At 41.4% G+C, this 11010-nt stretch overlaps 1 protein-coding gene across 4 annotated transcripts; it reads left to right on the top strand.

Moving 5' to 3' along the window:
- Nucleotides 1–967: 967 nt before the first annotated feature.
- Nucleotides 968–9621, top strand: spn-B (X-ray repair cross complementing protein spindle B). 4 transcript variants are annotated; one of them, XM_080277033.1, is made up of 6 exons: nucleotides 969–1012; nucleotides 1573–1653; nucleotides 3629–3832; nucleotides 4399–4535; nucleotides 7756–7962; nucleotides 8777–9621. In XM_080277033.1, the coding sequence occupies exons 1-6, from the start codon at nucleotides 1006–1008 to the stop codon at nucleotides 9170–9172; spliced, it is 1032 nt and encodes a 343-aa protein (XP_080133159.1). In that variant the 5' UTR covers nucleotides 969–1005; the 3' UTR covers nucleotides 9173–9621. The 4 variants fall into 4 exon arrangements, with proteins under 4 accessions (XP_080133175.1, XP_080133159.1, XP_080133168.1 ...); XM_080277025.1 differs by lacking the exon at nucleotides 969–1012 and adding an exon at nucleotides 3001–3135 and having other exon boundaries at nucleotides 1404–1653; XM_080277049.1 differs by lacking the exon at nucleotides 1573–1653 and having other exon boundaries at nucleotides 968–1012.
- The last annotated feature ends 1389 nt before the right edge of the window (nucleotides 9622–11010 follow it).

Here is an 11010-nt window from a genome sequence, read left to right as displayed (position 1 = left end):
TTCCCGCCGCCCTTGTGCCTGACCGCCACCACACCCAGTCCCGATGTGAGTGACAGTGAAAGCACAGTGAAAGTGATACAGTGAAGCGAGGGCAGAGCAGTGAGTTACTAGAACACGGGAAGTCAGAAGGAAAACCTGTCAGTGTTAATAAAAAAAAAAAAAAAAAAAAAAAAAAAAAAAGTGGAATAGATAAAGTAACCGTGGGACAGTGAAGACGGCCGGGCAGTGAGTAAATTGTCTGTTTGAGTGAATGTAATATCATCACAGTGACATAGCCTAACGCTGAGATCAATCAGAGGCTCCCAGTGCCAACGTGACAGACAAACGCAACAGACCGCCAACAGAGCCGCGGCCCCAGTGCGGAACTCCACCTGATAAATAAAGTCTGGTCTTCCCCCGAGTGATAGTATTTGGTTTCACTGCCCTAAAAACGTGCTCTTCACTTTACCTGAGTTTGTCTCAAATAGTATCCTGCGTGATACCACAATCTAGACCTAAGTTTTATAATTGCCCAGAATAATTACTGTTGTGACATCTACCCGGTCCACTTGTAGAATTTATCAATACACGTGTCAGGTGTTGCCTTGCGTTTTTGTGTCCTGCCTCTCTCTTATTTGTCTAAGCTCCGGTCTAGAGAATCCAGCTACACATAGGCGTTCAAGGGACGGGAAGCCGACCCGAAAACACCTAGCATTACAGAAATCAAATCAGGAGTTTGTTGTACCAATCAAATTTAATGAAGGCAGCTATGGGTGACAAAACAATTCTGAGTCGATTGCACTGGGCTGGAACTTATTATTCCCAAATTCAGCCATATTGAGTGGACCTAGATATTTTTCCCCATAAAAATTAATGATTACGGTGTTCATTAATATTTGGTATACTTAGAGAATAACGGGAAATCATAAAATAAGGTGTGAATTGTTGTGACGGGGAATTATCTGAAGGGGAATTGTTCAGGCGGGGAGTTGTCCAGGAACTAGAAGCATTGGTTATACTCGTCGAATGCGCCGTAAACATCAAATTTATACCGTTTAATTTATTTTGGACATCTTGTGTGTTCGTGAGTGCTACTGCAGAAAGACTAAAGAGAAGGAATCAGGAATGATCTTTGCTGTAGCAGGTTCTGAATCATCAGAAGCTGGGGAATTTCAAACCAACCTTTGTTTATCCAACTGTAGTTTTTGACCATTTCAGTACGATTTCGTATGTTATTTATTATTGCTTTTGTGAGGTGATTTTTTTTACTTAGAAGGGATCTCTTTGCTAAGAGAAGTGGGGTTTCTAACAGGTGTTCACTCCGGTCTTTCCTAAGCCGAATAAAATAGTCAGTAAATATGGTGTAAGAAAAAAAAATATTTAAGGGATTCACACATTTACCAAATTATCACAGCATGTTGCATAATAGTAAACTGTTCTTGTGCTACCAACCAAAGCAAACCCTGGTTAGGCTGCGTGGTGAAGCAGTTAAGGTTGCTTGATAAAATAGACTATCAGCATATTTCAGTAATGCACCAAATTTTAACAGGTTAATAACTTACCTTAATTACGGTTTGCCTATTTAACTTGCAGGGATGTGCTCCACAGCTGGGACTAAAAACATTCTGGATGAGCTTGACATAAACCCATGCATTGTAGTTCAGGCTCAAAGAGGTATGGTTAACACTCCTAATTATGTCACATTCTGGTATTCTTGTCAGTCTAGGAGGCTTTCTAGCAAGTCTTCCTTAGCCATTGATTTTTTATACTGTACATATATTTTATATACTCAGCTGTTTGACTACTGCTTAATCATATCCACATAGTTCCATAAATTTCATAATGACAATATTAACACTCCATGTGAAGAAATAAACTGGTGAGGAATAGGTGAGAAAAGCCAACCGACTGAATGAGAACATGGGCGTAGGTCCCATACGAGGCTTCATAGTATCTCTTCCTCACCAGTTTATGTTGCCTAATGCACTTACCACTACACCTGTATAACATCACAGTGCTGGAGAGAGGTCCCTTCCTCTGGTGACACTGTTATAATTATGCTGTTCTGCTCCCCAGTTATAGGGACATCCTTTTACCTCCTCCCTGTTCCCTGAAAGGAGGATGACGGAATGTAGGACATGTACAGCTTCAGTCTGCACTTCAACAGGTTCACAATTCAAATGAACCTGGGGCCACAACAACAGCATACTTTATTATTCATTTGTAGGTTATATTTATCATTTTAGTACCAATATTGAGTAGTTTGCATCATTATCATACAAAAGGATAGTGAGGTGTAATGTGGAGAATAAATTTCTAAGGAAGAGGCATTAATAAATCTCCAAAATCCACATTACAGTATAATGACCCTACAAGTTCAGCATGTGCACTGAAAGACACAGTTTACTCCATACAATTGGTACAGTAATTTTGGATATATAAAAATGGTATGATAGTGTATATTTTTTACTTCCAGACAGTTTCTTTCAGCATAGAGCACCCTGCTGTATTAGTGAATTGGTTAATGAAGCTGCAAAAATCTCTCCTAAACTGAAACAAATTGTCAGAAAATAGTGAGAATACTCTATACTGAAAGGCATACCATGAGTGAAGAGCACTGAAGGCATAAAGAGGCCTTACGGTACTCTAACTGCACCCATTTTCTCTCTCTCTCTCTCTCTCTTTCTTTAGCCAGACACAATCCTTCCAACTTACACCACCCTCACATATACCTCTCTAACTCTCATGTCACCCTCCCTCTCCACCTCACTCACATACATTCTCCAAGTCATTCTCTCATTCTCCATTTGGCCAGACCATCTCAGCGTACATCTTTAAACACTTTCCAGCACGTTCAAATTAACACCCCAACGCTTTTTAACTTCCTCATGTCTGTAACTTCGTATACCTGGTAGCATTACAACATTCCCTAACTTCCTTATTTGTCTGTAGGTTTTTCCACATAAAACCGCAAGCTTCCCAAAATTAACTCATACTCGATACTGTATACCTAATCCCCAGCTGGCTATGTTTCTGCCTCGCACATCTTGGGAGCCTCCCAGACAGAGCTGGAGCATAAACTGGGTCTGTCTGCCTTCCACATAAAGAATTTGATTGCTGCTGTAACTTCACATGTTTTACCAAAAAAATTAACAGGTAAATTATATACAGTATTACCATGGGCTTCAGTGGTTGGTGAATGAGAATGCAGCCCATTTCACTGTGCGTACAGCACATTAGTTCTTCCTCTGTCATGTTTTCTCGTTTCTCATTTTCTTGACCCTGCATCACTCCATCTTTAGATAGGAAAAAGGGGTCAGAGTAATGATGAAGATGATGTACATGGCATATGGGTATCTCTTTTTCTGGAAAAAGACAGTCAGCAATATTTACCGAAACTAATTTTAGTTTAATGACCCAAATTGCTATCTCTCCATCTTGAATGTTGAGCTGTAAAAAATTATTCAGGCTAGAAAATGTGTCATGAAGTGCTCCAGAAAAAAATATAGAGCAACAGTATTTCTTTACTGTACAGTTGAACTGCATGAAATGAGTTGCAAAAAGATGAAAATCTTCACAAAGTTAAGATGAATGAACTATATCTCATTCTTTATGTGCTTGCGACAGTATTAAATGGATCATATTGCAGCCTGGGAAATGGCACATGAATCCAGCAATGATGTGACACATCTGACAACTGGGTGTCCACGACTTGATGACTTTCTATGTGGTGGCGTGACACTAGGGAGTGTGACGGAAGTGACAGGGCAGAGTGGTAGTGGCAAGACACAGATGGCACTCCAGTTGGCACTACATGCTCAGCTCCCTCCCTCCTGTGGTGGTTTAGGTGCAGGTAGGTAACTACCTGTCTGTGTATCTGACTGACTGTGTGTGTATCTGTCTGTATGTGTCCATTGTCTGCCTGTTTGTGTATCTATCTATGTACAGTATGTGTCCATCAAGTCTGTCTGTGTACTGTATCTGTCTGTCTGGGTATGTGTCTTATCTATAGCCAGGTGCCTTAATTCTAGAAGGGTTGGCCAGAAATAAATTGCCTCAGTGTCAATCTGTCATCAGACCCCTCCTTCCAGCTGACACCACTGTCGTTCATGCCTACCTCTCCACTCAATCTCTCCATCTCAGTCACATACATTCTCCTAATTAGTCTCTTGTACTTCATTTTCTGCACATTGACAAATCACCTTAGGGTACCGTACTTGTAACGCTTTCTTGCACTAGGTAAGTACTGTACAGTATATTTAAATACTGTACAGTATATGGACAATAAGGAGATGGAAAGTTAAGTGCAACAAGGTAGGTACTGTATATTAAAATTAATGTCACATTATATAGTTTTAATTGACTGATTTTATGATGGAGAGAACATTAGATAACCGCTTGTGTTACTTTTGGTCACAGGTGTGGCTTACATCTGTACAGAGTCCCAGTTTCCCCTCACTCGGCTGCAGCAAATGATCCCTCACATGCACCGCAAGTTTCCCAGAGGTCCATATTCTTATACTGACAACATTTTTGTCCATCATGTTCCAGATATGGTGAGGGAGCAGTTGTATTGAATTTATGGGAGACAATGGAGGATGAGAGATGGATAAGAAGAGTGTAGGCCTATTGAGTGAAAGAGGGGGGGGAGGAGGACTGATATGAAGTGGAGAGAGTATATGCATGAAGGTGGTGTGAGTTGGAGGCAGGGCAGCCTGATGGCATAAGAGATGGTGGGATGGATGTGTTTCATCTGTGGCCACCCCCTTAGGATTAAGGTGTTTGGCTATAGATAGATTAACAGATTATTTATCCAGAAAGCTCATTAGTGGTACTGTACCAGTAATCTACTTTTAATCTTTGCAGCTAAGTATTCAAGGTAAAGACACAGCAGGTTTAGGCCAGGTTGAAGTGGAATTATTATAAACTGGATTTTTTTAAGAACAACATTACATGGAAGTGATTTGTTTGTGGCCAACCCTTACAGGCTTCAGGCACCTTGCTATAGACAGATAGATGGTTTATTGGATATAATATGGATATCATTCTTCCATTTGAACAGTTGACAAGATTGTATTATCAAGACATGAGGCACCCAGAACTAGAGGGTTTGTCCATAATTTTGATACATAAGCATTGTGATGTATTACAGTATATCAGTAGAATCACAAAGTAGTGTTTTCCAGTTATGTAAATTATCTATCAACAGTATTGTCAGACGCCTCAGTCTCGTGGGGTGGCCACAAACAAATCGCCTCCATGTCACCCTGTCCAATGCCATGTCACTGCCATGCTCCCAGCTCACACCCCTCTCTCTCATATACTTCTCCACTCCATCCCTCCATCTCATCCATGGTTTCCCTCTCCCTCTACCCCCTTCACCTCACTCGCATACACTCTCCTCATCAGTCTCTCGCTCTCCATCCTATCCACGTGCCAAACCACCTCAATGCTTTCTATCACATCCACATCCACATTATATAGGCAAATATTCAACATACCTACCTTCATATTCCTAACCTTCATGAAAATTTTACTGACTAAAAGAATGGTGTGTCCTAAAACATCATTCGTAAGTGGATAGAAACTTGTAAATACAGTATATGATCATGCTCTGAGATATGGTTATATTTTTAACGAATTTTTAAAGTCGTATTTATTTTTACCATTGTGATAAAGTGACTGGGGATGGGGTTGAGGTTAATACTTGAGAAAGCTGTTGTCCAGGTCAGACTTTTCTGTCTCCTAGGCAGCACCCTCTTCACTCTGACCCTTGTAGAAATCATCAAAAAAGTTCTGGAATTGATGTGACATGTATTTTGCAGAGGTCCTTCAAATCCTTAAGCTTCTCTGGTGTAAACCTAACTCCATTGGGGTACTTGGGAGGCAGTGGGACGTTAGGCAAAGAGAACATTGAGCGGTCATACTCCTTCTTTTGGCCCTTATGCAACTTAAAGGGTACCGCATCATGCGGGCCATTACCTAGCTTCACATTAATGCCAATCTTATAACCACTAGTAACAATAAACATTTCAGCATTCATGAACCCCCTGCCATCAAAGCCAGCCTTGATCATTACATCCTTGAGCCATATGACTCCCCACCTTATTTTCACCCATAAGAGGGTTGCTTTACTCTTAGCAAATGGTACCACATGGTGGGGTGAGGGTGGAGGAAGAGTTTGCTGGGAAGAAGAGAAAATGGTCGATGTGGTGGTTATGCCTCTCCAATACTAGGCACCTTATACACTCAATCCTCGTAAATCGCGGCAATTTCTGTCTCGACCGCTGCCGTGATTTATGAATTCCGTGATGTATGATTAATAACCCTTATGTGAAAAATTAATTTGGGTCTGGACTTCGGCCAACCTGCCCCCAAAGCACCCTACCTATGCCGATCTAGGCACCATCAAACACAAACGTACAAATTTAGGAATATTCAGTGCATGTATTAAATAGAAATAAGCAATGTTAAGAGAGCTCACCTTAATCCTATGACGAAATTGCGTAAGTGAATGGAGTGGGGTGGTGTTGGGAAGAACTTAGAACCTCTCAGCACTCGTTCTTCCCATACTCTTTCGCCAGCTTTGAAAACCTCTCTCCCTTCTCAACACAACAAATGAGCTCCAAACGTTGACTGTACGACAACGGCGGCAGCTTCTTGATGCCATACTGCTTAGAGCACTTATCAGGGGGTCAGGAGGGGCCATGGCTGGTAGGAGGCGGGGGGAAGTTGCACAAAAAAGACAGTTAGTTCTCGTACTCCACGGTGACGGTCTGTAGTGTGTGGACTGGCGGGACAAGAACAACAACAACATGGTGGCATTAGTATGCACACTTGCCACCAGGGATGCGTGGTGATTGGTTGTTAGGTCACGATTTTCAGTTTGAATGCCACGGTTTACGGTTCTCTTCGGAAAAGGCCCACCTGGGTGTCTAGGTCCGCGATTTTCGTGACTTAACAGTGTTTTAAGGCTGGCAGCAGTCTGACGGCCACTTAGCCAAGATTTATGAATCCGTGATTTATGAACGCATGATCTACGAGGATTGAGTGTACAGTACAGTATATTGGTATCCAAGGAGAAGTGTGCCTCATATCATTATTGGACTAAAGTAATAAATGCCGTATCAGCATGGGTGCAGTTCATATTCATTATGGAACTACAAATATTGTCAATCATTTGGATGAAAATGATCTATCAATTTATAACCAAATGCTATACTCCTGTAAGGGGTGGCCGTTTGACTTGGGGTTAGTTGTTTTACGGAGAGGGGCACTAATCCTCCGCCAACCCACTTTACACGTAGGGAACACATATAGGTTGGTTATGTGGTCACCACTCGGTGTTGTAAATGGTTTCCTGGCTTACAGGAATCAATTTGGCTTGTCACCAAATGTAAAGCCACCTGAAAAGGAAAGAAGAGTAATAAAAGTTTACAGGAGAGATGGGAGAAATAGGAAGAGAAGGGGGCAGAAATGAAGAAGACTGGTAAAGGTGAAGGAAGAGGTAGGCAGCACTACATCGAGTGAGTGATGGTCACCACCACTTACCACCTGATCTCCCTCATAACTCACCCATAAAGTCGTCAGTGAGTGTAGCACCATAATGGCTGTGAATTGACCCTTGTGAATATAGCATTTTATTTTACACTTTAAAATTAGCCCAAGAGTAACCTCCCTGAAGTTCTCACATTTCTTGGTGTACCCTGTTTAATCACCCTGTCTCCCAAAGTAAAATTTTATAAAACCATACCTCAAGTTTGCTGCATTTTTCAGGATAACTTAGTGGACTGCGTACAGTACCAGCTGCCTGTCCTTGTGTCACGGCATGGAGTGAAGCTGGTGGTGATTGACTCTGTAGCAGCGTCATTCAGGGCAGAGGACTCAAGGGAGGTAAACAAGAGTGCTTTAATACAGTCACTGGGCTACCAACTTCATCAGTTAGCTGCCTCACGGGCTCTGGCAGTTGTTGCTATTAATCAGGTGTGTTTGGGCATTCTTATTGGTAGTTCTACATTTTGTGCTTTGCATTTCCTCTGTCTGGATCCCTCCTACCTTATTAGTGATGAATACAGTTACTTATGATAATGATGAAGTAATTGAATAGTATCTTACAGTAAAAAGTATGTCTGGGAGTTAGGATTCTGGAGCCTGAACAGTGAGTGAATGAGTATGTGGCATTCCACAGGCCATGCTCTTGATTAGTTCTCCCTGTGGGCCTTACCTCACACCATACTTAGGTGAGGAAAACAGGTTGAGATGATAATGTTGGAAAGAGTTTTTGTTAGGATTCTGGAGCCTGAACGGTGAGTGAATGAGTATGTGGCATTCCACAGGCCATGCTCTTGATTAGTTCTCCCTATATTGTGTCATGTCTTGCTTTTTGGGCCTTACCTCACACCATACTTAGGTGAGGAAAACAGGTTGAGATGGTAATGTTGGAAAGAGTTTTCTTGGCTACTATAGTTGGTTTAGTCTTACCTGACAGAAAACTACTCTCTCTCTCTCCATTTCAAATTATAGGAGATGGGAAATACAGTACCGTAAAGTATGTTACTGGCTATGAAGGAATGTTGAGGAAATGATGTATGCATACAGTAATATCATATTCTGCTATTAAATAACGAGTAATTGGCTGAAAGGGAATGCAAATGTCTTTCAGGTACCATGAAACTGACTATAATAAGCTTTAATCTTCCAATCTGACTACACCTGGCCATTAACCAAGCTGAAAGGGGTTAGGAATTTTCGCCAGGTTAAATGCACAATATTATCTGACAGTAACTCTTGGTTTTAGGTTACGGCAACCATGGGAGCAACCAGTCTGTATGGCATGGCAGGAGACACAGCCCCAGCCTTGGGACTATCGTGGGCCAACCTGGTCACCACGCGTCTCATGCTGACACGCACCCACTCCAACATCCCTGCCCATCAAGTAACTCAGTGCAGGAATGATGGTGCACAGTGTAGTAATGGAGGTTCAGATCCCATTTCAAGTCTTTGTCACAGTGATATAAATAATTCTAAAACACAAATGTCTCTTCAGTATAATGTTCGGCTAATGGATATCGTCTTTTGTCCTTGGCTTTGTAGGAAAATTGCTGCATTTATTGTGAATGAGGAAGGCATCAGAGGTATTGATGAAGATGAGATTTACATGTATGCATCAGTGCTTAGAAATGATAGTCTGTAATGTAGCTGGTGTCTGTATAGTATAGAATAGTAGTGTGCAGTTATTTTTGACAGTGCAAAGACTTATATGACAGAATTACTGACAGTAAGCAATTCTATATTATATTTGCTAAATGTAACCATGTGTTGTTGTTGTTGTGGCCTCATACTCATCTGGACATGAACCTGGTGGACTGCAGGATGAAATTGCAGCCTCCTACAGTCCACTATCCTCCTTTCAAGGAATAAGGAGGGAGTTCAGGAACAACTGTATATTATATCAGTGACACAATGTGATGGCATCCCCCACCAGTACCAGCCTAATAATACATACACCATAAGAACCACTCAGTTACTTTTATGTTGATGTGATGATACTGATATGGTATGAATATGACTAGTTTGACAGTATTTAAACTGTGACAGGATGTAATACAGTTTGTATATACAGTACTGTAGCTCTTAATAAACATTAGCAACATAACATGTGTTTGATTTTCTTTGTTTTCATCACTTAGTAACATTCAGGACATGAGAGATCTTTAATTCTATATCCTCGCTACAGCTGAATGATTTTGTTCAGGTTACAAGTGCCCTCTTGGCATCTAAAGGCTAATAGAGTTTGTGAGTGTATTATTATCCTCCATTTAAATGAGTTACCGGAGTATCTGAGAAGAGCATGTGGAGCTACGAGGAGTCCTTGGACTGAAAAAGTTTAGAAACGTTAGGGGCAATTTCTAAAGCATTTTACAAACACAGAGGAGACAAAGCACCTCTCCTAAACTACAGCTGACTTGTTTTCACCTGACAGAACTGAGGCACACCTACAATTTGAATGTCGTGGTTATGTGAAATTCAATGCACACTAGTTATGAGGTCAAAATGAGTCTCCTTGGTTACTATAGTGCATTTGTTCTAATATGAAAAAGGTCCCTAACCAATTTTCAGGTCAGCTGATGGCCAAGTGTAATCAGATTGGAAACTCAGAACCCGTTGTGTAATGACTGGTCCAGTCCTGCTGGATGAAAATGAACCAACTACAGTTAAGTCTGCCCTCTGATCTGATTGCATATGGCAACAACCAGGTTGAAATGAGTTAGAGGTCTTTTTCATCTTACAAAAAATGCATTATAATTTAGAGGATGTCATCTATCTATAGCCAGATGCCATAATCCAGTAAGGGGTGGCCATTAGTTGTTTTATGGGGAGGGGCATGAACCCACTACCAACCCACTTCTTGACACTTAGGGAACACAAATGGATTGGTTATATGGTTACCACCTAGCATTGTAAATGGTTTCCTGGCTTACAGGGAACCATTTGGCTTGTCTATTTATCTATCTATAGCAAGGCCCCATAATCCTCTAAAGGGTGGCTGTTTGTCTTTGAGTTAGTTGTTTTTCGGGAAGGGTCACCAACCCTCCGCCAACCCGCTTGCTGACACATGGGGAACGTGTATGGGCCTGTTATATAGTTACCACCCAGCACTGTAAATGGTTTCCCAACTTACAGGAAACCATTAGGCTTGTCACTCAATGTAAAGCCACCAGAGAAGAATCTATCCATCTATCTATAGCTGGACGCCACAATCCCGTAAGGGGTGGCCGTTTGTCTTTGAGTTAGTTGTTTTACGGAGAGGGGCACTAACCCTCTGCCAACCCACTTGCTGACAAGTAGGGAACATGTATGGGTTGGTTATATGGTTACCACCCAGCGTTGTAAATTATTTCCTGGCTTACAGGAAACCATTAGGCTTGTCACTTAATGTAAAGCCACCTGAAATAGAAAGAGGAGTAATAAAATGTGATAGGAACAATGGCAGAAATAGGAAGAGAAGAGGGCAGACACAAAAAGTAATAA

Source organism: Coenobita brevimanus, chromosome 8, assembly GCF_032717465.1.
Source record: "Coenobita brevimanus isolate Jiangsu-jjx chromosome 8, ASM3271746v2, whole genome shotgun sequence".
Lineage (NCBI taxonomy): Eukaryota > Metazoa > Arthropoda > Malacostraca > Decapoda > Coenobitidae > Coenobita > Coenobita brevimanus.
The sequence above is the reverse complement of the archived record's forward strand: the minus strand, read 5'-3'. Positions and strand labels throughout refer to the sequence as shown.